Genomic DNA, 25903 nt, shown 5'->3' with positions numbered 1-25903 from the left:
AACATCCAATTTAAGAGGGTGTGTTTGGAGGAGATTTCCATCCGAGAGGGCAATTACCTCTCTGAACACCTTGTCTTAGCTGAGGCCTTACAAATTGGTTTAACACCCCTGAGCAAATGGGTGTCGTGATGCATTAATGCCTCCGTCTCTTCCCGAGAGGCAAGAAGAGTAATCCAGCCCACAGGTTTTCACAGTACGACAGAAACCTCATGTTAACAAAGGCTCTTCAAAGAGAAGGATATTATCGAAATAAAAGAGCTTCCAGAGAATAATAGGTGTACTGTCCGCACTGCTGCTGCAGACATTTGAAATTTCTAATTTTACTGCACAAAATAAATTAAAGCCCATAATCACCACAACTGAAGCACTACTATGTGCCGAAAGCAAATGGACAAGACTTGACTTACACACTAAAGGATCAACAAGAATACACCTGAAAACCAGGAAAACCAGGCCAATTATTAGGGTCGCGGTGGGTCTCTGGTACTGACTTAGATAGCCAAACTAATCAAGTAGAGCTCTTCAATAATAAAAAGGTAGATGAAGAACAGTGAGTTAATCAGAAAGTAACTGTGACTTGTTTAACAAGCTACAGTATTTTATGTGTTGACTTCATAAACAATGTCAAAGCAATAAACTTAAAACACACAACTTCTAGAAACGGAATTAAAACCAAACTGATTTATAGTTTGAAGAGTGCCTAAACACATTTTGCAAGCAATGGATACTCTTTTGTATTTCCTTAAAAGGAACAGCTTTCATCAATGTCAATGACTTTTTATACAAATTTGCACTACTCTATCTTCTAAAACAAAAGCACATCTATATCTGTACAGGACACAATTCTGAATCAAAACACAAAGAAGAAGAGGAGTACATTTTCTTGGTATCAGTACACGCAAATGATTACAGCAGGAGAAGATGAGTATTGTTACAAACCAGAGTGAAACCCAGTAAAGCTAAAACAGACTGATTATTGAGATCTGCCAGTCTACAGACGTGTAACACCCAGGCATGTTGATCAGTCATTCAGGTTGATTTATTAAACTGCTCCTTCTAAAGGGTATCTTGGTAAATTAGCACCATAAACACCTTGAAAAATGAAAAGGAACAACAAGAACCCCCTCTATCTTCAGTACCTCCCATTTAAACCGAGTGGCTTTCAATATCCTCTCCAAGAGGATAAGGGTGAAGTACACATAACACCACTGGGGACAGGAAAGGTACAAACTACATGAAATTACATGACTGTACGCATCTGATTTTACGAGAGTTGCCCAACCTTTTGAGAATTCTTTGGCACCGAACAACAAAGCGAAACTCCCACTAAGACACAATGGTCGGGTGTACAAGCAGAGAGCACAGGTCTGGTTCCACACAGGGCGAGACTACTGAAAGGATTAAAAAGGTCAGGTGTTTTCTTTTGCACACAGCTTTCATATCTAAGGGGCAAATTGCGAAAAACTAGGACCTGGCAGTTTAACTTGCAGTTCCTGGCCGAGCACCAGGCATGATGTTGGCTGAACCGCAGTCTTGAAGGACATGCTATTTTTTCCACCCCGGAAACTGATTCGCTCCGGCATTTCCACGAACACAGAAAGGCAACAGCAAGAGGAAATTCTGAGATGGGGGAACACGGTTTCTATAACAACTTGCAAAGAAGAACAACTGTACCAAAACACGAACTGGTCTCCCTAATCGAATTTGTAACGGACACTCTGGAAATTCGGAATCTCGTCAATGAACACATATCACTGCTGGTTTCCCAGCTGCTGCTCAGAATGTTGCAACCTGTCTCCAGATGACCACTCTGTTGTCAATTCTGTTGCAAAACAGCTGCATTATGGTGGAATGATGTGAATATTTTGAAGCCTTCCTGAAATTATCGATTAGTGTACTGCAGAACGGCAATTTTGCTTTTGTCCAGAAAGCAAAGATCTACAGCAAATGACAAATCTGCAACAGAAGCATAGTGCTTAAAAGGTTACAGAAAGTCACCAAAGCCTTTGCCTTTCTTATTCCCAATAGAAACTCCCAATTCCAGGGGTGCCGAAACACTACACAGAAACTGAAAACGTGGCTTCTGCTTGGAAAAACACCACCTGTGCACACTGAACTACTGACTCTTAACAACTATTACTTTCGTAATAGTGTTCAAAATCCAAAATAAATCACATCTGTCCGGGAGACTAAAGTCCCGAAATGAGTCTTAAGGGCTTATGGCTCTGACACCCTCCAGAAGCAAACCATGCTGATTCCCGGGGGTAGTGAAGCTTGTTTTGGCATCTGCACATCTGCAGTTAGAAGCTGCTTCACATTCAAGAAGTCAGCAGCGAGCCCCGATCAGAGGACGGATCACCTGGTTCTGTTTCACTTGCCGACAGTAAGAAAGGGCACTCAGGCACTTTGGGTCGACAGTGACAGTAACAGCATCTTTGGTTATATCCTAACCCTTTGAGGGACAATTATTAGACAGAAAGGGAACTAAACTCCCTTGTAGGTTTTGCCAGAGAGGCTGGACTTCCACCAGTTCGGTGTGACAGCAAGGAGCTGTTCCGAAAATGGCACATATACCCTTCACGGCAGGCTTGCAGTGCCTTTGCTTGCTACCCTCGGCGATCACAGCCCACCCGGCCTAAGAAGCACCTCCTATCAGCCGGATCTCCAGTGCCTGGAGATCGTCACCTGTGCAGCCGTACGAAACAAATCACCCCCCGTGTCAGGCGACATATCGACCCCGGCGGTAATTAAAACAAACAAACTAACAGACAGACAGAAAAACAACAACACACAAACGTCGGGGGGTTTCAAAACAAGCCGGCAGGGACTGCACCGCGCACGCCAAACCCAAAAATCACACAGCGCCAGGCGAGATGACCGCAGGGCCTTCACATGTCTCCCAGCTCCATGTCCCCCAACGTGCCCCTCTCGCACCCGGGCTCATCGGGAGCTCCGTTTCGTTACAAACAGGCTTAAACTGTCCAAACGCAGGCAACCAAGAAGACAAAATACCTCCCTACCGCCTGGATCGCATATGCACAGGCAGTATGTTGGTATAATTAGGCCTTCGTCAGCACTGGACCTACATGGTTTACAGTAGTGAGACAAAATAATGACTTGTAAATCGCTTTCAAACACAACCCCATGAACAACAGGAATAAAACGTAAACGTCTCCTTACCGGGCGCGTAAGGGTTTCTGTATTCTGTGTTTGTTTTGGTGAGATATATATACATAAAAATTCTTATATTCTTATATTTCAGTCTGTATCAGCAACACTGAGTGTTTGGCGAGGGGAGGCAGTGGATACGGCGAGGGAGAGCGAGAGAGCCCCCGCCCCCCACGGCCGCCAGCACGGCGTGACGGACAGCGCCCTCGGCCAATGGCGGCGGCGGCTGGCGACCGACGCGCCAATCACGGCCCCCGCCAGCGTGTGTGTGACAGGCGGGCCGCCCACTGCCGTCCGGGCTGCCGGGAAGGAGGCGGGACCCGGGCGAGAAGTTTAAATTAAAAAGCCTTTTATCAATTAGGGGGACAGCAGCTGGGGGACACACGGAGCCGGGTCATATGAGCCCCGTGTCGTGTCATCCCTTGTACTGTTTTAGGCGAATAACCTGTTTCCATCGTCGAGTGTTAAATAATGGACGATCCCGCCTATGATTTTCTATTATTATTATTAATTGCTGAGCAGACGCCCTGATCCAGGGAGACCCGCAGTACAGTAGACTGTATTCACCACACACAGCTTAGGTGATGTGCAAGTACCAGGACCCACCGTGCTGATGCAAGAAGATCAATGTCCCAAGGCGATATGGCCATCACGGGGCGGACAGGAGTCGAGTTTAGACTGGGGGCTATATTCAGGCGCACGCATGGAGAAGCACATGTACCTGCGGGTCTCGGGCAGCCTGCACGTCAGAAGGACAAACTTCACCACAGAAGCACAACCCCCGTGCTGTGTCCCGGCTTTTGAAGCGAGAAGGCCGGGGTTTCACGAACTGCGTTTTCTGAAACGCCCCCATCCACCCCCACGGGTGTTTTCGCGTACAGCTCTCCGGTCCCAGCCTCCCCTGTGCCCTTGCCGGCCCGGGACCCACGCGTGTCGCGCCCGACACCTGCTCCGGCCGGAGGCTGCCGGTCCCCGGCGTCACGACATGCCGGAAGATGAGAGAGGGACACAGCCGTCAGACACGGCTATGGCTAATCTACTCGGTAGCCTACACTTCTGCAAACCTAGAAAACTACCGAGCGTGTATTTAAACTCTTAACTGTGATTTCTCTTTTGTAAAGCCCGGAACATCACTTGACGCCTCACTATAGTTGTCCAACACTTAGTTTACAGCTCAGTTACAAGCAGCACGAATGTCATTCACACTACAGGTATTATAGCAATTCATTAACTGGCTGTTTCACATTGCGGGGAATCAGACTTGCCCGCTGTGCCTATGTGCACCCACACAACATCAACAAGTGCAACTACGGCAATACTGTCAATAAGCATGACACGTTCACATTCAGGGGCCTTTCACTGCGTGCCAGCGTACGTTCACGAGTGTGAGTGGCGATTTGAAGTGCAGCAGTGGCTTGGCTCAGCTACAGTACCTCGACGACTCCGGGTGACCGCCGGGTGAAGCAGACGGACCATCTTCCCGAAGCTCCTTTCCCGCGAACGGCCGGCTGCGTCAGGCTTGCGTGATGACGCAGGCACGTCGGACGCGGCGACAGATTGCGGGAAATGTCAAGGGCTGGCCGGCGTGACTGAGCTCGGAGCCGCAGGGCAGGCACCGGGCAAGCGGGGGGAAGAAGGAGCCGGTACGTTTTGGGGATGGTTAGTTTTGTCTAGCTTTCACAACAGTCGCTAAGAAAAGCCCACTCGCTTGCTGGACCTGAACTGAGTTCAGGTGGAAAACCTACACCTGGTCGGGCAGTAGGTCTCATGAGTTCAACCGCTTGCTGTGTGTCTCTCCTCTACTAATAGTAGTACTATACGACTGACCTTAGGGTGTAAGGCGGTGCTTTTTTAAAAAGAAATGCATGTGCCTTTCTTATAAGGCGGCAAAAGGCGTAAGCATGTAGTCGTCAGCCCGTTGGGATATATTAGTTCGACTTCGTGTGCACGTCTTTCCCCTGAAATGCTGTGAAAATTACGTCCCTGACAGCTCTGGTGTGAGTGATGCAAACTTACCAAGTGCGAGGACGTTTCAGACGTCCGGATGTCTATATGAGCACAGAAAATACATTCTGCAGCAGACTATAGGCAGCGGGAGTTTTTTAAAGTTTTTTTTTTTTTTTAAAGAAGAAGCTTTTAATACCAGCAAGGCTCGTTTATAAGTTTAGAGGAACTCAGAAGAAATCTAACCTGCTGGCTGTCGAATGAATGGCATTGTACTCAAAAGATCCAGGATAAAGGGGGCGCTTTCATTAGCGGGCCGCTCTCCAGAGCTGGGGCATGTCTGCAGGGCAGGGGGCTGAAGGGAGGTCTTCCGTGCACCGGTCCCGTCTGCTCGGGTTCCCGATGAGAGCACTGTTATTACACAACCACTATGAGAACTCAGATAACTCAACAATAAATTGTCAGGGGAAAAAAAAAAACAAGTTTGCATATCGTGCCTCAGGCGTTCGTACAGGAGAGTGAGGGCTTCTGCACCGGTTGCCGGTGTCTTCCGTGGCGATCATGTTTTGCTGCGGTGAGAGTCTAGTCCACTCGCCCGCGCTGGGGTTTCGTGTCATGGCCAGGTGCTGCAGCAGGCCGGGGCCCCCGCCTGTCTGCGCTGCTAACGATGGGCCGGCGCTGCTTGTGTTGCAGCGCGCCATGGCGGAGGCCGGCCAGGAGCAGCTGTGCTCGGGCGAGCTGGACAGCCGGCTGGCTACCCTTCCGGACAGGCTGCGCGGCAGGCTGCTGCCCTTTCAGAGAGAGGGCGTGACGTTCGCCCTCTCCAGGCGCGGCAGGTAAGACGTCGCTCGGAAGCAGATCCACCCCCGCACCCTCGCCTGGAGACCTCTACATCGCGTCTGCCGGACTAGTCTGTTTCTCGTTTTTCCATTGCTTCGTGTCACTATTTCCAGGTTGGTTCTGTTGCGGTTGTCCTCAAGTTGAGGGTGAAAGGGGCCGGAAAAGTTTCTGGACCGCTTTTGAAAAGGGAGCGTTCCCGGAGCCGCGGACTGAGCGATGTGCTGCCTCAGGCACGGTCCTGATGCAGTGTCTGATCGGTACCAGGATACAGGGTGGGCAGGTCCGGGGAGCTGGGCCAGCTGATTATTTCCAGGCATCCTGAAGTCTGGATAGAGCCCCAGGAAAGCGCGTCGGTGTCAGTGTCGGGTCTGTGTTGGAAGCTCTGTGCTCCCGTCCCAGGTGTGTCCTGCCTTGACCCCACTGTCCGCCGGGATGGGCTCCAGCTCACCATCAGCCCGTGTCGGACTCGGCGGTCGCTGAATGTGGATTGCAGCCACCAGAGGGCGCCATCCCCGGCACAGGGCCTGTCTTTTCGTGGCTCAACAGCGTGTCCACTGCCGGCTGGCCCTACCAGAAACACTTCTCTTGAGTTCGGGGGCCTGCCTGCAGAGAACGGGCTCCAGCCGATCCCTGAAACTGCTCCACAGCTTCCAAAGTCCGTGGGTCGCTTCTCATAAGAACTGTGAGGGTGGTGCACACACTGATTCTGGCAAAACAGCACGCTCGAAGTGTTGTTTAACTTCAGTTTTATCTGCAGGATTGCCACTGACCTGTTAACCTAGGAAGGCTGTAAGAGATCATCTTTATAAGGAAAGAGAAATGCGTTCTGCGGTCATTCGTGCCCCGGTGGCCATGACAACGCGTTACTTTGATTGACACGCGGGTCATGACCACCACTGACGAGAGAGGATGCTTTGAAGCAGGGAACTCACAAATCAAACACAAGGAGCTTTCGCCCGATGAAAATCTAGTTATCCTTTACTGCAGCCGATGCTGTGCAGCCTGGGTCAGAATGGAGCTCAGTTCTATTGTCGAATGCCTTTGGAAGAGCAGCGGTATTGACGCACACTTGTGTGAAGAGATGTTTGAGCTGACGCCTTATGTTATTTTTATGTAACTGCTGTGTGGGAAGTCTGTGACAGTCATGAGGACCTTTGAGCAGATATAGCAAAGGAGCTATGTTTGGTACTGTTAGAATGTGTAGGCAGAGGCTTATAAAGAAAGGCAACAGACTGTTTCTGAATGTAGAAGATTGTCATGGCTTGAAACTGTCTAAATGTTTGATAGTGGCAGTGAATGGCTATTTTAGTAATGCAAATGTATTAATTTCATGTACATTTCTGGTGGCAGTTATTTGCCACAGATGGCGAATTTCTAAAATGCCAGTTATAGGAAAAGCGTTTGCCAGTGAAAGTGATCTGTTCTGTTTTGATGTACTGAAGCTTTAAAAATGCCTTGCTTCAGAACATTCTCAAGCTGCAACGGCTGTATTCATTAAAACATCCCTAGGACAGGAGGAAAAGTAGGGCACTTGAATGTGACATTGTGAAATGTAAATTGTTTCAGTTTGTAAAAAAAGATTGGAAAGCCTTGTGTATTGATAGTAGTTAAAAGCAAAGGCAACTTTTTTTGTTTTCGTATTTCTAAAGGCTCCTGAAACATGTGAATCCACGAACTGATCTTCAATGTAGGCTGTTTTGAATGCAGTGATTAGAACAATAATTGCTCAGCTGTGACATCCTGTCTGTGCTTTGTAATTATTTACAAGGCATAATAGTTTTGTCAAACTGCTTTTTTTAAATCTTATTGCACTTGGTTGATTGTTGATTGTTTATCTGATCAAGGACTTTTCCATGGACGAGCCATGATGAAGATGTGTCAAAGTACCGAAAGAGATGGTTTTGGCAAAATGTTATCTCGTTATTGGAACGTCTTTTCATCAAAACACACTACATACCATAACTAGATTTGTGAATTTGCATAATCTTGAAATAGTTCCCTTCGCGTGCATATATATTGGCTATACTGCTTCTTTTTTCAGCACTCGCATTATGTCTTGACTGATAGCAAGATGTTCTTCACACTGCAGTTGAAGATAAAAATGTAGAAGCTGTATTTTATAACAGGCTTTCTTCAGAATGTGTTACAAAGTTTTGCGTTAAAGAAGTATTTTAAAAACTTTTACTTTTTTCTTTTGAAAACACACCAATAAAGCTCTGAAGTTTTTTTCCTTATTTCTTTGATTTTAATTTAATAATTTAAGCGGTTATGACTCATTACAGTTCTGTACGCCAAACCAGAACAGCGGAAGACGTATATTTTTAGCTCGGTGGTGGAAATGGTAATAAAGACATTTGTAAATATCACATAATAACTTTTTCAGAGCGCTTTGGATATCTCCTCATAAACATTCATTGTAAAATGACATTTGCAAGCAGCACCTGGTAGACATGGGTAGAGATTCATGTCATGCATGTTTTAGAACTACAGTACATGGGTGCCTGAGCAAGCAGAGGTTAATTCTTTTCTGGAAAAAAAGAAGAAACAGTGTTTTGGCTGAGGAGCCTTCTTTAAGGGACTGCAGCTGAAAGGCTGTTTTTCTTTATTTCTACTTTTTAGCATAGAATTAACTTCTGCCTGTTCCTCTTCAGCCCTGGCACTGACACAGCTGCCCTCGAAGAGCTGAATACTCAAACTGCAGTGATGGAAGCAGTGGAGTAACAGTCGGATATGTACTGGGATCACTGGTCTTCTCAGTTTCTACCAGTCATCTAGATCTGGTCATGGTTTGCTTTTCAGACAAAGATAAAACTAAAAAATTCAAAAAGATTCTCCATCTTCACGAGTGGGCAAGAACTATTCACAAGACATTTAATGTAGAACAGTCCGGAGCATTACATGAAGGTAGCAGACAAACTATATATATATAACATAAATAACACTGTGACTGAAGATGCTTCAGTCATGAAATCAGTGTCATGATTTAAGTGGCTTACATTGATATGTCATGTTCATGTTGTAGACAATGTGGAGAAGCATAAAAGCAAAGGAAATAAGAGGCTAATAAAGCTAAAAGTGAAGAATTTAAAAGGGATGTTTGTACCTTACACTAGTACGATGTCATTTAGAACAGTGTGTACAATGTTGGTTTACACATTACAAAATATGTTGTTGGTCTGGAAAATCCTAAGAAGAGCAACTGGCTATGTTTCCTGGCTTAAAGGAATGTCTTACTCTAACAAAATGAAAGAAGTGTATGTTTTTTTTCCGATCTATTCAGAGCCATCAGCCATCAGATGATAAAGTAAGCCCGGTGTACGTTTTCAGTCTTTTTATCTTTGAAACATGAATCTGAGGGCACACAAGGAAACTACGGGAGAGTGAATTTAAAACTGAAGGCAGGAGGCATTTCTTTACATAAAGGTGTGTGGGAGTGTGGAACAAGTCATGCTGAAGGCGGTAGCCCGGCCTCCTCGGCTCAGTAAGCATCTAGCAGGCAAATGTTCTAGACCAGGGTTCAAGTGTAACCTCCCTCTGCGCGCTGATTGCCAGATAAGAGCCTGTCTGTCTAGGCGAGAGGAGAAGGGCAGATTAATCACAGGCTTAAGTCCTCCCGGTGTCCCGAACTTCAGTATAGTAGGAAAGGTGCTGGGAGGGTTTCCAGCCGTCGGAATCTCTAAAATGCATTATTATTTTGCCCAATTAAACCCCCAATTCTTCATGCTGGTGCTAATTTCGGCGAGCCTTTCTCCAGTTAGGCAGTTGTAACTGACATCCTGATATTAAAATCTTGAGAGCCGTCCATCACAGGAGCCGGTAACGTGTCGGCTGTGCCGAAGCTACTGTACAGGCCCTCGCCTCCGCCTGCTCTTCCCAGCCTCCGCGATTTATTTGCAAATTGATTCTGAAACCTCCCGGGATGATGTCTGCCTTTACACATCGTTTTGTGAAATTGGGGAGCTGGGAAAGTCTGCTTTCATTCACATGGCTTCATCCAGCTTAATGGAACAGTCTGCCTCCCAGTGAACGTGCTTTGAAGTTAAACCCCTTCTGGTGGGTTTTACAGCATTATTTGCTGGACAGAGGACCTGAAAATGCATATTTATTGAGCTGTTGATGGCTTTTTTAGTGCCATCTATCACCACGGGCAGCTCTATACATTTTTAGTTTTGACCCACCTGCAAAGTGTGCAGAGTAAGTGAAAAAATCTGGGATAATTAGGAATCGGTAAAACCGAAAGAAAGACAGTAGCTTCACTCTCATCCATCTGATTTGGGTGTCTCACCTGAACTGTGTAAACTTTATGTTGTTTTTTTGGCAAGTTATTAATGAAACTGGAGTCCTGGAAACATGTCTCAAAAGTTTATTAAGTAAGAAAAGCTCAATATTCAGGGATAAAACTCTGGCTCCTAGATGAAATGTGGAGGTTTTGGCAAGTATGAATTTTGATATTTTTTTTTAGAAGAGGATTTTTGGTAATTCCTCAAATGGGAAACATGTGAAAATGACATTTGTGTGGGTGGTTTGGGCTTTATGTGGGTGTTTTTGCTGATATGCACAGTTCTGCATATGTTGTTATATTATTTATATTTCATCGTAATTCGAAATGCATAGCAGGAATAATGACAATAATTCATGTCGGCTTTCTACATTCCTGATTTTTAGTGGCATGACAACACTTTTAGCATAAAGAACTATTTAAGGGGCTTAACTTAGAAATATAAAAACCCATTATAAAACAGCTCCATTTCCACATTTGCTTGCAAGACTGATTGGGGAAAATATATATTTGTGAGCTTACCCTCCCCCTCCATTAATAAGAAGGAGTGAAAAATGCTAATCTTGCAGTCGGGCGGATGATGTGTTTCTGAGTGGGTGGAGAGGAGGCACATTGTGCAGCAGCACACTGACTCACACCAGTGGGTAAGCACGCACAGAACACTGGGACACCTACACTGACAGTGGGCTTACACAATATTCTCCTTCACCCTGCTGTAGGCGGAAAATTCCTGCCCTCGTGGTCTGCATCCGCTGGAGAACGGGATAGGATATCAGCGGTGCTACTTGTCATGTTCCCGAATCACCTCGGGTAATACTGGGAGAATATTTAGGCGTGCGCTTGTTATCCAGGCTCAAATTTGTGCCCGTTTGTAATGGCAGTGCTTCTTCTTAATGACCCGGATGTTTCCTTGTGCGCATACAAGTTTAGAGGCCTGTGCTGTGACATTGAGTGGGGTTTTTTTGTCCCCTGAGCCTAAGCTGGTGTGAAACCTCGCTGGTGGACAGGCCAGTACCAGCTCCTCCGCTGTCTGCTTCCGAGCTTGCAGGCTTTTTATTTCACCAGATAAAAATCACAGCATGATTTCATCTGATTCTTTGTGTGTCTCAGCTTCCGTTGATAAAGTCTGGACTGGGCTTGGATATGACATTTGCTGTAGTGTTTCCTCCCGTGATTCACCTGCATACTGTAGGAGCACAAGTGCTTTTAGATATTTTGAGGCATCGATTTTTGAGAGATCCAATAATCTTCCCCTGGGTCTGTCTGTAAAGGCCATTATAGAAAAGAAAAGGCCTGTGTCTCTTTTAGCTACCGTTGTGCTGGTACCAGAATTTAACCCATCGCCCTCCTCCACCGGTAATCTCAGCTTGAGGTTTCATTTGGTTAAAGTCTTCAGTTGGTGTGCATGATTATTAGGACTGTATTTGTATTATTCTCAAATAGATTTAAAAGATTCGTGCTATTTAATAGATAGATAGTGGGAACATAATGGACAAAACTTGTAAACTGTTACTTGTTTTAAAAAAAAATGAAAATAATGTGAACATATTGTGGGGACCATGTGACAGAAGAAAAGACATTGCTGCTCTGGAATGAGTAATGAGAAAAGCAGCTAGATATATTCTAGATCTTAAGGGAATGCCCTGCACTGACAGACTGAAAAAACTAATCCTTCTTAGACTTGAATAAGGATATTTTGGAGGGGACCCGATATAAGTCTTTAAAATCCTCAAAGGTCCTGGCAAAGTTGACCCAGCAGATTTCTTCAGAATATATAGAGAAATACGATGACACAAGCGAAACTATGTGGAAGGGCATTTAAACCCACGGACAGAAGGAACCCTTTACAAAAAGGGTTGTAGGGGTGTGGAACAAGCTACCCAGCCATGTTGTTGAAGATGATACCCTGGTTTCTTTCAAGAAACGGCTCAGAGAGATCCTTGGATCAATTAGCTATTAACTAACAAACAGACTGAATAACCTCTTCTCTCCCTTGTGTTCTTAAAAAAATGTGGTTTTGAGGATGCTAAGTTTTAAAAGATTCCAGCTGGAGTGAACATAAAGGAAGTGTGAAATGAGGTGGAAAAGTGGTATGCGATAGTGGAAATAAACCTATACAATACTAAATTCATTTTAAAATAGCCGAAAAATAATAGAAGTATTCACAGTGAATCCTCCTAAATGAATTCTGTTATGTTTATGCAAGTATTTGATCACCATCCGATTCTTAGAAAATGAGACTTGTTCCGAACAATTCTACACTGTAAACAGTAATGTGGATTAAATTCACCAGTTGACCTATGACAAATTCCAAACCTCATATTTAAGGTCAGTTTTTCCCTGTGTAGATGCAAGTAGCCTGTTAAACAGAGAGCCGCAACCAAATTGGGCAAATCAGGAACCAGTGCCTGAAATGTGGGTCAACGTTTTGATCCTGCCTTGGTCATCAGTATTTATCTTTATTGTTTTGTGTCTTTCCTTGAGACAGTCTATGCTTTCCTCTAATGCCAGATGTGGTCTTTCCTCCCAGCCTGACAGAGGTCAGCTGAGAACATTTCCATTTCCTGCAGTCCTGTAAGGAGCAGCAGCAGAAGAAGCTGCATAGGGAAGCATGAGCATGAGTCAACCTGGAGGTTTTTATCATCGGTCTCTGAAGGAAGCCGGAAGTATGTGCACAATACAGGAGAGGATCAAGAGAACAAAGCAGAAGCAATTGAGTGGGGTTGTACTGCTGGGCCAGCTCAGTCAGGAGCATGTGGAAAATGGCAGCTTTAAGCATCACATTGCTCCTCGTTGTCAGGAGATAGCGCTGCACATACGTTTCCAGTCATCTCTTCTGGGTCTCTCAATGGTTTTTAAAGATAGCATGCTGTTGTTTAGCAACACAGATAGAGCAGCTGGGAAGGCACTAGTCTGCTGGCGCACCTAGTTATATAAAAAGGAATGATTAATGCACAGGAGGATCGCAGTGCTAAAATGAGGTTTGGTTGCTTGTGTCTAGAGTACTTTAGATGAATGGGTGTACAAGCAATTAAAAAAAAAAGAAAGTGTCAGAGAGGACATTAATCAAGGCCTTCAAACTAGGCGGAGAGGTAGAGCTGTAAGCTCTCCAAAGCTTTCTTCCTGGGCCATCGAAACAGCGCAGCTCCTTATTGGGTGGGATAAATAAGGCAGCTTTTTTTTTTGTTTCAGCTGAATGAAAATTCTCTGAAAAATGGATCAAGGTTATGACCCAGGGCACAGAAAAAATAAACCTGTCAGCTGTGATTTGGGAGTTGCAACTAGACGAATTTTCAAAGTGCCAAAATAGAGAGAAAAAATCTTCCATCAGTGTTTATTATTTTTGCATTGAGGTGTTGTGGAATTTACAACAAGAGACGGCTAAATCCAGTATGCAGAGGGTAATCTTATATGTTTAAGATGAAAGTGATATGTAACTGTCATCAGCTTCTTTCTATATTTACCAGTTAAATGTCCCAATTTTCCTTTGCAGCTTCAGTAAATAAAAAGATCTGTAAGCTTACTGAAAAAGTAATGAGAACAGTTTCTCTGAAGAGCACTTTAGCGTACTTTGAAGACTCCTATTTGCTGACGCAAAACAATTTTTTAATTGCCTGCATTACCAGAATCATTATGGTAGACAGTTTCTCTTATAATTTGCAATTCTAAATGAAAAGCTGAAATGTGACTGGAAAAATAAGAGTGAGTTAGCTTTTCAGAAACTGAATCTGTTGCGTTTTGGCATACAGTTGAAGCTGTGAAATGTTATCTTGGCTCTTCGCAGGAAGCCTCATTGGTTAGGTGAAGAAATCCAGGCTTATCTGGAAAATAAGGGCTGAATGGTTGAAGAGCTGGTGTCTCTGAGGGGTGCTTGGTCTAAAATGTCATTAATGCTCTTGTGATGCAACCTAAATGAAACGGTTTTCTCACTCACCATCAGCTTAATGAGAAGATGTTTTAACAATTTCATTCAGGTTTTTTTCTCTTTTTTACAATCCATGCGCATACTGTACACACACGCATGCAACGCCAATTAATCGCCCCCAACGAGGCACATCGACAGGCGGTTTATTTTTATTCGCGGTCATTCTGTAAGGGCAGAGATAAACATCCCTTTAAAATCTTTTCTTCAATTTGATACTCCTCCGCCAGCTTATATTGATTTTATTGGGTGAGGGCTGGAACATGCTGAAAAAGTTGCAAAGCGTTTATCGGCAGACAAATTACGGAGCAGAAATGCACCAGATCAAACAGGAGCCGCGGTTCCTTGCAGCAGGGAGCCGCAGTCGTTAATAAAGCGGAATCCGTAGGTAAGAGACGGCTGGTGCTCATGTTTAATTAACTATAGAGCTGAGAAGGATGATGGCTCCCCTTCTTGATGTGCTGAAGCTTTTCTTTGCGGATACATGGAGTACCACACAAGGAAGCCTGTTGCAAAGTAATGAGTATCAAAGAATGAGTCATACAGCATTTTACAGTGTACAGGAAATAAGGTTTATGAAACTGGGGGGGACGCTGTATCAACTTTCCTCCACGCTGTTCCCTGTACCTGATTCCCCATAATTGAACTCGCTAGTTATGTAAAGAGCATCTGTTCCGGGCTGTTTTCGTTAATGAAGTACAGTGTGACGCCTGAAACGCTGCTGCATGTGTGACACATGTGACAATCCAGTTCTTCTGCGACTCGCAGCACCCAGTTAGCTGATAATAGAAGAGTCGCCCTTTATTCGGGAGAGAGCTGTGCTGCTCGCGCTTCCTAAAATCAGTATTTTGGGTGCTGGGCTCATTTACTTTGGGGGTATTGTCTTTTTTTTAAATCTTAAAACATCCTTTGCCGAGTAACAAAACCTTCCAATGTATGAGAACTCGGTCCCTATTTCCTTAGCTTCTAATTGATCGTGATCATGGAATAGATTTACTCATCTGTTAGTGATACACCCTCCCTGTATGGAAATAGCCGTTTGGGTCCTTTAGGGAAAATGACCCCAGTTTGCTTTTCACTGTGCCTTTCCCAAAGCCTGCTGCTTAAACAGAGTAATGCAGGTGGCTGTTGACGAACGGCTTGAAATGCCTTAGATGAAGTCCGAAGGCGAGGTGACATTTTTATTCTGTGTTTCCTGGCAGTCCTGCAAGACAATAATGGAGTGTCTCTTGACAGTGCTCCCTGCCCTCTGACAAACACGGACAGCTATTACACGATGCCCGTTGCTCACGGATCGGAGAAATCCCGAATGTCCGAAGCCCCCATTTGTGCATTAGGAATATTTTGCTCTGAAACTGCAGGTCAGTGAAAGAGGATGTGAGAAAGATAGCTCTTCTGCTACCTGCTGTGCTCAGCAGCTCAGGGTTACACTGTCCAGAAAGACTCCGAGAGATAAATAAGGTAATATTGTTTTGACATCCCGATGAAGCTCTTATGATAAATGGTGGCTGTTTCTGTTCTCATTGTATAAAGAAAGGAAACTCACGTGGACGTTTTTTTCCCATCTTGACATCAAATTGAAAAATTGCAGCAAATGTAAGGCCAGCGCTCTCCTGCTTTCCTTTGACACAGCCCCAGTTCCTAGAATCATCATTTTTCTTCTTTCTCCGTCTCTTTCAGGTGTATGATAGCTGATGAGGTAAGAATTCTCCATAATAACTTGTGACTGTTCTGAATATGTCATATTATTCATCCTTCATTATCGGTTGTTTCTCTAATGTAGGGAGTTCAGGTGTGGGACAGGTGTCTACAGCCGTATGGCGAATAATCTGTTCCACCACAATTAATCCTAACCTGAAATAGTGAAACATCATGGTGTAGAAATGGAAATCCTTTCTTTAGACATTTTCTAACTAATGAAGTCTGCTATTTACTGCAGCTACAGGAGGTGAACTACCGATTTGTCCTTGTTTCCAGAATGTAAGTGCGATGTAAAAGAATTGTACTGGACTGTTTTCGTTTTAAACGTCCATTGCTTTTCGCCTCTGGGCGATGCCTTTTCATGCCCCACATGTCTTTGCACCGGCGCGCTAGATGGGTCTGGGGAAGACGATCCAGGCGATCTCCGTGGCCCTGCTGTACAAGCAGGAGTGGCCCCTGCTCGTCGTGGTCCCCTCGTCGATGAGGTACCCCTGGGTGGAGGAGATGGAGAAGTGGATCCCCGAGTTGAACCCCGATGACATCAATCTGGTGGAGAGCAAAACGGACGTTGGGTGAGAGCGCTGCATCGTGAGCGTCCCCTTGCACCCACGTTGCTGTGATGAATCGCATCGCAGAGTACTTGACTCCCATTGCCAGTTTTAATTTGAGTCTGTGCTTGAGAGTACGGTGCTAAAACTAAGTGTCGTCGTATATAAAAAAACAACGCCCTTTAACGGAGGACTCATTGAAGGAGAGCGGGCCCTGGTTCTGCGCCTGGATGGGGGAGGAGAAGTCCTTTCATGTCCTCCTCCTGGCTCTCCCTGCTCCACAGCCCTTCACCAGGCTGCACGTGTGAAAGAACCATGGGTTTGGGATTGTCTGGTGATGTCCGTGCTCTTCACCAAGCTCCTGGTTTTGCATGAGTAACTTTCCACAAGTTAGCTGCAGGTTCACACACACACACACACACACACACACACACACACACACACACACACTATATTCAGTTCCTCTTGGCTCTTTGGATAAATAAGATCCCCGAATGAAAAATACCTCTGGATTGAGAAGATGTGCAGAGATAATATAAATTGTATCAGAAAGAAATGTTTACACTGCCTTTAGGGACTCTTGAATTAACATCCTGAAAGATTTTTATGAAACTTTACAGCATTATTGCATTTTTTGTCTCATTAGTTAAAAACAGGTGTGAAGGTAGAGTGGCAGTAAATGAATTACGAACGTTTTCCCCTGAGCACTTTGTTGGAGTGTTTGCCCTGCTGCGGGAGAAATTGGTTTTGATGTTTTGTGAAAAATGTGCTCCCGTAATTAATGCACAAGCAAAGCAAATAGAAATAAAAAAGTGCCAGGGCAGGTATTCCTGTTGTCAACCCTTCAGTGGCTTGAAGGATTGCCAAACTGCCATGCTGTACGAAAAACGGATTTCAGAGCTGGGAATTCAATATAGTGCTTGAAAAAACACAGATACTCAAAGGTTTGTCAGGTACAGTATGCTACAGAAAATCAAGGAAGCTGTTTCAAGATCAGGTCGTGCTCCCTCTGATGTGTTACAATTAGTGCCATGCTGTTGAGTTAATTATTTTTCTAAAGTTAGATTAAACTAAATTGATAAGCTGGTGTTGCTGCAGGAACACTGCGCCCTGAGGATTCTCAGCATTACTGTACATCCACCATTCTGGGTGCTGCTATGGTAACACTCGCTCTGTTTTTCCTGCTGTGTGATATAAAGGGAAATTATTACATAGAGCATCAAACCCCGAGAAGAGATTGTTCTGTAATTAATGCAAGCGTTGTTTTTTAATTCCTCACGCAAAACAATTTTATTGTGATCTGCGAACACTTTCGCAAAGTAATTAGTAACTTGAATCCAAAAATGCGGAGGAGCCTTAAGCACTGTGAAAGGTGCTGGGCTTCGCTGCAGTTAAGGGGCGTTCATGGGGAAAGCACACTGAGCCCAAGCCCACAGCTCAGACAGCAGTGACGTTCCCCTGCCTTTCTGTGTGCTGCCTGTGTAGGCGGATTCCCACCAGCCTGGTCACCGTCCTGGGCTACGGCCTCCTCACCTCCGACGCCAAGCTGCTGCTCGGAGCCCTAGAGGCCCAGAGCTTCAGGGTCGTTATTGTGGACGAGTCCCACTACCTGAAGTCCAGGACCGCCGCGCGCACCAAGATCCTGGTGCCGCTGATCCAGAAGGCCTCCCGAGCGGTTCTGCTCACGGGCACCCCGGCGCTGGGCCGACCGGAGGAGGTACGGTCCTCGTCTCCGTCGAGAAGCGCTCTGCGCGGAACCACACAGGCGTTCGCCCTGGAGGAAGACAAGAGGAGTCCCTCTGTAAAGGGGCTCTGGTGATAGAAGAGTTAATCGAATGTTGATGTGTGACGTACTGTCGGTGCTCCAATGTGCAAAATTGAGTTATTCTCTTATCTCGTATTTATGCAATACTTTAAATCCAGGGCTTCACCCAGGGTGAAATCTATCTGGGGTTTTTGACTCACAAAGTGCATTTTATATATTTGCCAGTGCCTTGCGTCCTCTGTTTTAAACCATTTTATAGATAAAAAAAAATGCTTCCTTTGTTCCAGTTACACTGTGTTCTGTGCGAATCCTGGCGATACAGAGATTTGGGTTAAACAGGGGTACCTCTTCACATAATCTCTCTACATGGCTGTTGTCAGATCTGTTGAAAGTTCAGCACCAAGAGCAATATATTTTTTTTTTCTCTCACAGATTCAGTGCAATTTCAGAGTAGAATAAATTAATATTCCCATGCCTCTAGGAGTTCACAAGCTCATTCCAGCATGTATTTGATATTGCCATTATGTTATAGCTACAAGATTAGTTTTTCACAGTTTTTTTTGTTTTGCATGAATTAAAAGTAGAATAAACGCTAAAACATCGCTTGCAGCCTTAGACTATAGTATGTCATTGTAGAGTGTATTTTATAACACTTCCGTGTATGTGCCTCGTCAAGTGAAGATATAATTAATGAAATGACAATGGAAAGAGAAAAAATCTTACAGAGAACATTTTCTAGAAATGAAATAAGTTGGAACAGGTGTTAAATAAAGCAAAATTACATTCTGTATTTGTTGTAATCATTGAATACATTTTTAATTTAAAAAGTCAATATTTTTTTCTGAAACACAAATCAGATCTTCAGAAGCTGCTTAACTCAATGAACGATCTACCACCTCTCACCACTTTTTGTGTTTGTGGGATATTTGCAGATATTGTCAAGCTATCAAATATGATTGCATTTTGAAAACCCTGTCTTCTTTTACTGCTACCAATTACAGTTATATTATTCAATTTTAGTTGTTCTTTAGAAACCCCTACTACGTCTAATGCAAAATATCAGATCTGTTGTATTACAAAGGGATGATTCTTTAATTGCCTGAATGTCTTCACAGCTTTTTATGCAGATTGATGCCTTGTATCCTAGGAGATTCGGAACATGGTCTGATTATGCTGCGAAATATTGCAATGCTCATTTCAGGTAATCCCCTTTTAATGGTTTGCTTTTTAAAGTGTTATTCCTTAGAATCACATCAATATAGGAAAATTCTTAATGCAACTTTAATGCATGGAGGTTTTTGGGACTAACTTTTGGGGGTTTAAGTTCAAGTTTATTGTCGTTATACTGATACACAGGTATACGGTATAATGAAATGCTGTTTAGCTAGCTCTCGGACGGTAAGTAGCACAAAAAAAACAACAGTAGAATTGTGTAAGAAAGAAAGTCAGACAACAGGCAATGTGCAAAACAATGACAGGCAATGTGCAAAAACTATCTGTTTTCAAGGTGCATAGAAATCCCTTCCTAGAGAATGGGATCATTGATTACTGAGTGTAATGTTTGCTTTCTCTTCTTCCCATATTGCAGCTGTAAAACGGAAACCTCCAATCAGACATAAAAGTAATTGGATTTCAGAAAGCTCATTTTGCGATACCTCTGGATTTGAACTGTCCTTAATGTACGCGTGAGTCACGTACTGTGGTGGACAGAGACGAATGCACATAATTTCAGTGGTATTATTGGACCTCTATGCGGTGTTATATACAATATGTGTATTTTGGAAAGGATGGGAGGTTGATTGCTAGGGAAATGTAGATTCTAGCATTATTACGTATTATGTAATAAATACAGAGATACTTGCTAATTTTTATCGGTTTTCGCCCTTAATACGTCTTTTTTTAATGTTTGTCCCGAGAGGCATTAATAATGCAACAAATAGCCAGTACTTGTGTTTTTAGTGCATCCTCATAGCATAAATTAAAAAAAAAAGGTTTTAGAAAGTAGAACGGACAGATTTTGTGCAGCGAGCGAAGCTGCTTTCGAAGGCGGAGCTGTGCCCCTGAGGCTGCCGGGCCTGAAGTCCCGACCCTGCAGCGCGTGGGCCGAGGACGCGGGACAGCTGTGCGCGAGGGGTCACCCCGCGCAGTGCGTGACCGCCGGTCTGTGCCCCGCAGGTTTTTCGGGAACAGGCGCCAGTGGGACTGCAGGGGGGCCTCCAGCCTGGGGGAGCTGCACCAGCGCCTGAGCGAAGTGATGATCCGCCGCCTGAAGGACGAGGTGTTGACGCAGCTCCCTCCCAAAATCCGCCAGCGCATCCCCTTCGACCTCCCGAAAGAAGGCTCCAAGGTGGGTCTGTCCGAGAGCCGTGAGGCTCCCCTCTGCCCTGGAAGTGAGGAGCTGTGTCGTTGAATACAGGCCTCGTTATTTCACTCTCCGAGCATTCCTCCCTGTGGGCACGCAGGCGTCTCGGAGTTACGCTCGTTTTTGTATCATTTCAGCACAGTTTCTGCCTTCCCGCACTAAGAATTTCGTTTTTCGCCACATAAAGTCAGCAGTGTCCTTCGAAACTGTTCTACTTGCTTGAATCTCATTCACTTGTATTACAGTATATACCAAGGTCATTGAGTGAATAACATATAAGCAATATATGCACACCCTGAAATAAGACAATTTCCTCCATGTCATTTAAGGCTTTTTGAGATATTGAATGAAGGTGGTAGTCATTCATGTAATATGACTAGAGGAGGAAGTACAGTATCTGAATCCAGTTTAACGTCAATGAGACGAGAAGATGCATATTTCCTGATTGTTGTGGTGGCATTTCTCATGCATGACAGCATTCTCACACGGATTAGGAGGGTTCACTTTTTTTTTTTTTGCTTTTTGTTTCCATCCTCCACATCTACTCTGTTTGCTTAGAATTGCAGATAAGCTTACTAATTTCATATGCAGAATTAAAAAAAAAACAACCAACATTTAGCTTTGGGAGCGTACTGCTGCTAATTGATTTTGCGCTCTCTTGTACCAAGGGTTTTCCGAAAATCATCCTTGGAACTAAAATAAAAGGGCATGTTAAATAGATGTGCTGTTAAATATAGAATTTATTCCAATCAAATGGAAGCAGAAGTTTAGGCTGAGGCTGTCACACAGGAGCCAGGTTGTCACTGGGCTATTGTTCTGTGTGCTGAGAGTAATTAGAACCTACAGAAGTGTCGTATCCTTTGACAGTATGAAAAATGCAGGCACTGTACACCTCCCAAATCTGCGCTCGATTTGCCAGCACCTGAAAGACAATGCTCAGCCCTTCTGGCTTGATAAATGACACTTGAGCTCCACTGTAATCTGGTGGGGTCCTAATGATATTATTCCCCCCTGTGCTACTCCTCACCGCGCCCCCCTGCACACTCAGAGGCACCAGCAGCTGGAAATCTCCCGTTCGCGTTTCAGCAGTTCCTCAAGCCGGGCATCTCCGGCGTCCACTTCACCGAAACGCGAGCCGTTCAGATTCGGGATGTAAAGTGTGGCTCGAACGCGCCAACTCTTTGCTCTGCGCCGAATGCTGGAATAGAATAGGCTGCATTCGGGGCTGATCTTGTTTTAATGTCTGAATGCGAAGGTCTGTATTGGGTTTTTTTGGGGGTTTGTGGCTTCAGACTGTTACTCTTTTAGCTTTTCTTCGTAGGGAGTTTTTGTCCTCCATCGGTATTCCATGCTCTAAATCCTTCTCTGTAATTCCTGACTTTCTAACTTCCTGAATAGTACTTACGTTTCACCTTGAGAGCAAACTATCTGTCTTTGATTTATTATGTTGGTGCAGAGAGTTTCCATCTTCGCCCCCAGGTTGTCACAAGCTTTCTATAATTGGGAGACCCACGTGACTGACCTACCCTGCATTGACGTTTTATTGTAGGAACAGACTGGTATCTTTGGGAATTTTCTCCATTTTTTTTCCAGATTTTCTCTACGAGAAAAGGAAAGTAGGCCACGATTCACAGTTCCATTAATTGTTCTGCCCTTTATAGCTCAAAAGAAAAAAAAAAACGTTTTTTTTCCTCCCTCGTAGGAAGCATGTGCCAGCTTCGAGGAATGGGAGAAATTAATGAGGACGCTGGATGCGGGGACTGCAGGGACTGATAACCCCTTTGTGGAAGTCATGGGGCTCATTACGCGCATGTACAAACAGACTGCCATCGCCAAGGTACAGTGCACCTGTCCCACCGTGTCACTTTCAGCCTGAACTCCAGGTGTCCTCAGCGCTGCCAGGCAGCTGTGAGCGGCCGGAGCAGCGGGTATCGGCAGCCATTAAGCCCTTCCTTCAGTCCATCAGCGGAGAGAGGAGAGCAAGCCACAGGCCCTCGGCGCGCACAGCCCTGTGGGACAGAGAGGGGAGGTGAAGGCGCACTCTGGTGTGTGAAGGACAGCTGCTGTCCTCACTCACTCCCCTCTGACTCGGCCTGGAGGGAGACACCCTTCCTGTGTTCGCCGAATTAACGCTGGCGGTGTGGAGTAGTGGAGGAGGGTCCAGGGTTCAAGCCCTGTTGCTCTCGTACCTGTGAGCGAGGCACTTCCTTCAGATCGCACCAGTAAAAACCTGCTGGGAGAAAGGGGTCTGCAGGTAGTTACAGCAGATGTAAATGAGTCAATTAAGAACCAATCACGGATTAAAAAGGATCGGCACGCTGTTGCTAGGCAGAGAAAGCAACTACCTCAATTTATGTCCTTTTCAGATGCTTCTTGTTTTGATAAGATCCGAACACGGCCGAGTCTCTAAGAATCCCGGTCCTTGAGGGTTCTTTTCAGACGCCATGGAAAAAAAATCCTCATGAGCTCAGAGACGTGAGACTGGAATTCTTTGCTTGGTGACATTGTAGCGCACTGTGGCTGTAGCAGTCGAGTGCACAGAAGGCTGATGAACACTATAACCAAAAGGTACAGCCTTATAGGTGTTTTTTTCTAATTTCTCAAGGTTTTCAGAGTTATCTTTTGTCCTCGCTGTTGTCCTCTCTTGCTCCTAATACCTAACGGAGTGACCGACACTCTGTTTTTGTCGCGGGGCAAGAATACTTCAGGGTCTCCTGCTGTGTGGTCCTCTCTGATAACCTCCACGCCCGTGTCCACCGGGATGAAGAGAGACTGGTGACCTAGGGATAAACAAATAGAAAATTCAACAGAAAGAAAGTGGAAATGACACTGGAATGGATGTAGCCAATTCTGTACACGGCCAAATCTGTTCACAGCTAAACTTAGTTTTCTGAAGTTTTTTAGTCATTTAAATCATGTTGTGTCTCGCGTCTTATTGTCACTTGAAGGGCACATCATGGTGTTAATTATTTAGAAAAATAAATTGTTTCCGTAGTAACCATATGCACTCAGAAGATTTTCCCACTTTAAGACAACAGCACACAGGAAAACGAACTTGACAGCTGGCTTGACATTTTTAAAAAAGTAAAGTGCTTTTCCTCCCCCGTGCAGTATCAAACTCACACGAGCAAAAATTCCTGCTCTCTGTGTGCCGGATTCAGAAACGTTTGTGTTTATTGGATTTTTTTTTTCAGACTTGTATCTTTCTCTGCAGCAGAGGGTGGTTGTGAAGCTTTTAGCTGTTTTTAAATGGATTGAAAACAAAGACAAGCAATAAACCGGAACGTTGTTATTAGGCAGGCTTTGCTCAACACAAAGAGGGATGTCATGCTGGAAGTGTGTTTTAACACCGGACCAGAAGGCTGATTTTTTCCCAGGGTTGACAGGGCTTCTCTGTGGTTTGCCTTTCCCCATTAATCCCTTTATTTATTTTTTTATTTTAGCTTTCCACTGTGAATATCACCCGTGACAGTACATGCAAACATTTTCTTTTCCTGGTTTCTTAACTCAAGAATCAGGAAGACGAAAAATCGACTTGGACGGGTACACACCAAACACTCTGCAGACTTTCTCGTCTTGTGTCACTTCTAATGTGAGAAAGCCAAGTTACAGGACTGAAACAAGCCTGAATTTATTTTTACCCGCAAACATCTGTCTGAAATTATCTAGACTTCAGTGCTTTTTTTCACAATCTGTTTTGGGAGAACAGATTGTGAGCTTTAAGAACTAATTAAACAAGCACAGGCCGATCACATTAATAAGAACTCTGGGCTCCGAGCTTTAAAGAGCAAGATTAGGCGATACTTTTTTTCATTGTCCTTTTAGTGATGCCTTTTAATTAAAAGTATAAAACTTTTGCACATGCCAGCAGTGGAAACTGTAAAGTACAAATTGTTAAGCTGACTGAGTGTTTGTAGCTATCCCAGGAGTAGCAATTGATAGACAGGCACTAGGATGGTGTTCTCAGCAGGTACCTTTACAAATGACAGAATGTGAAGTGTTCACCAGGTGATTCAGGAGAATTACTAATGGAAAGTGTAAGAGCTTTACTGACAAAAATAGACCAAGAAGCATTGAATCATGCCATTATTCTCTCCTGGCTTTTCTTAAAACGTGTGCAAGTTTTCTCTGACTTTACTCCCAGATGGAGAGATTTTTAATGACTTGAGAACTCAATAGGCAAAAAACCCTAATTGTTCCATATCGAATAAAAAAACTCTTACTGTTTAAAAAATCCCTTGCTTTTATTTCCCCCTATCCTTCAGTGCATCAGAACTCTGGATACATCTGTAATAAACCTCATTAGGGTTTCAGCTATTTTTTTTAGTTGCACTTTGTGGTATGGTCTCAGTGTTTTTCAGGCGAGTGAACAAACCGACTTGTGACACATAGCTGTGGAGATGCAGTGGTGGATGTCTTTGGTTTCTGGGTCGTGTGGCTGCTGTGCAGTTGTGGGCACCCGGCTCTTCCAGTGCCTTTACTGGAGAGTGACAGGCTCCAGCAGGCAGGCGGGGGGCAGTTCTGCTCAACAGCCAGCAAACCCATCTGGTGTGTGTGTGTGTGACAGGTGAAGGACGGCGCAAGACCACAGCTCAGAACGTCCAGTACAAATTACGATTCTGTGCCTTGTCATTGAATCTGATGTTTCAAGATCAGACATCTCCGTATTTGTAGGAGTGTTAGGATCTTTTTTAAGTGAAACCAGACAAATTAGGTTATTAGGCTCCCAGCACAACCAAGGTGAAATATACTACACCGTGGAACTAAGTGAATCCAAGCCAAAAAAAATTTTCTGTGCATCCTGTCATATTGCATGTATGTTGAGTTAATCGGACAGTTTTTCATAAGCATGGGTTAGAGACTGAAAATTTGAAGTGTCAGTAAAAGGTTCGTTTAAGCATGCATTTCCAGGAGAGCAAAAAAAAAAGGCGTATTGAAAAGCAGAGCAGGAAGGAAGTTTCACGCAAGGCGATTCCTGCATGTTTACACACCCTGGGGTCAGGACTCAGGAGGGAAGGGGTTCACTGTGACAGATTCCCAGCAGTAAACTTTCTGCATGGCAGTATTCTACCATCGGATCCCAGTTGTGCGTTCAGTCACCTGGCAAAGTCCAGCTGTGCCCTAGAGAAAAAACATTTGCTGCGCGTTTCAATCAGCGAGGACTGGTTTTCCTCAACATGTGGTTTCTGCTTCTCTTTCAGGCGGGTGCAGTGAAAGACTACATCAAAATGATGCTGGAGAACGAGAAGCTGAAGTTTCTAGTGTTTGCTCATCATCTCGCCATGCTTCAGGCGTGTACAGAGGCTGTCATTGAAGCCAAGGTACCCCCTTGCTGAAGCACCACCTGTAATTACTGCCACCGCGCTGGTAATGC

The 25903-nt window shown here is 44.6% G+C and overlaps 2 protein-coding genes across 17 annotated transcripts in view; one reads left to right on the top strand and one right to left on the bottom strand.

Annotated features, from left to right (window-relative positions):
* The window catches only part of r3hdm1 (R3H domain containing 1), a 50017-nt gene extending 45322 nt beyond the window's left edge, over window positions 1–4695 (bottom strand). For 11 of the 15 annotated variants that reach the window (XM_088606219.1, XM_088606229.1, XM_088606232.1 and 8 more), the window contains exon 1: window positions 3181–3335. The gene's annotated coding sequence lies outside the window, so the exon portion shown is untranslated. Of the gene's footprint in view, window positions 1–3020; window positions 3046–3180; window positions 3336–4601 lie in introns of those variants that run through there. The other 4 variants (XM_088606221.1, XM_088606224.1, XM_088606223.1 and 1 more) reach the window with 3 other exon arrangements.
* Window position 4696: 1 nt separating this feature from the next.
* zranb3 (zinc finger, RAN-binding domain containing 3) overlaps window positions 4697–25903 on the top strand; it is a 43104-nt gene continuing 21897 nt past the window's right edge. Inside the window, exons 1-9 of one of the 2 annotated variants that reach the window (XM_088606240.1) lie at window positions 4697–4811; window positions 5806–5948; window positions 15834–15852; window positions 16248–16426; window positions 17888–18119; window positions 19283–19368; window positions 20343–20514; window positions 22232–22366; window positions 25731–25850. In XM_088606240.1, the coding sequence (XP_088462366.1) occupies window positions 5812–5948; window positions 15834–15852; window positions 16248–16426; window positions 17888–18119; window positions 19283–19368; window positions 20343–20514; window positions 22232–22366; window positions 25731–25850 (1080 nt within the window). In that variant the 5' untranslated portion in view covers window positions 4697–4811; window positions 5806–5811. Of the gene's footprint in view, window positions 4828–5805; window positions 5949–15833; window positions 15853–16247; window positions 16427–17887; window positions 18120–19282; window positions 19369–20342; window positions 20515–22231; window positions 22367–25730; window positions 25851–25903 lie in introns of both variants that reach the window. The other variant, XM_088606239.1, reaches the window with a different exon arrangement.

Source organism: Lepisosteus platostomus, chromosome 14 (genome assembly GCF_059453375.1).
Source record: "Lepisosteus platostomus isolate fLepPlt1 chromosome 14, fLepPlt1.hap1, whole genome shotgun sequence".
Taxonomy (NCBI): domain Eukaryota; kingdom Metazoa; phylum Chordata; class Actinopteri; order Semionotiformes; family Lepisosteidae; genus Lepisosteus; species Lepisosteus platostomus.
Note: the sequence above shows the minus strand (reverse complement) of the source record. Positions and strands in the feature narration are given on the sequence as shown.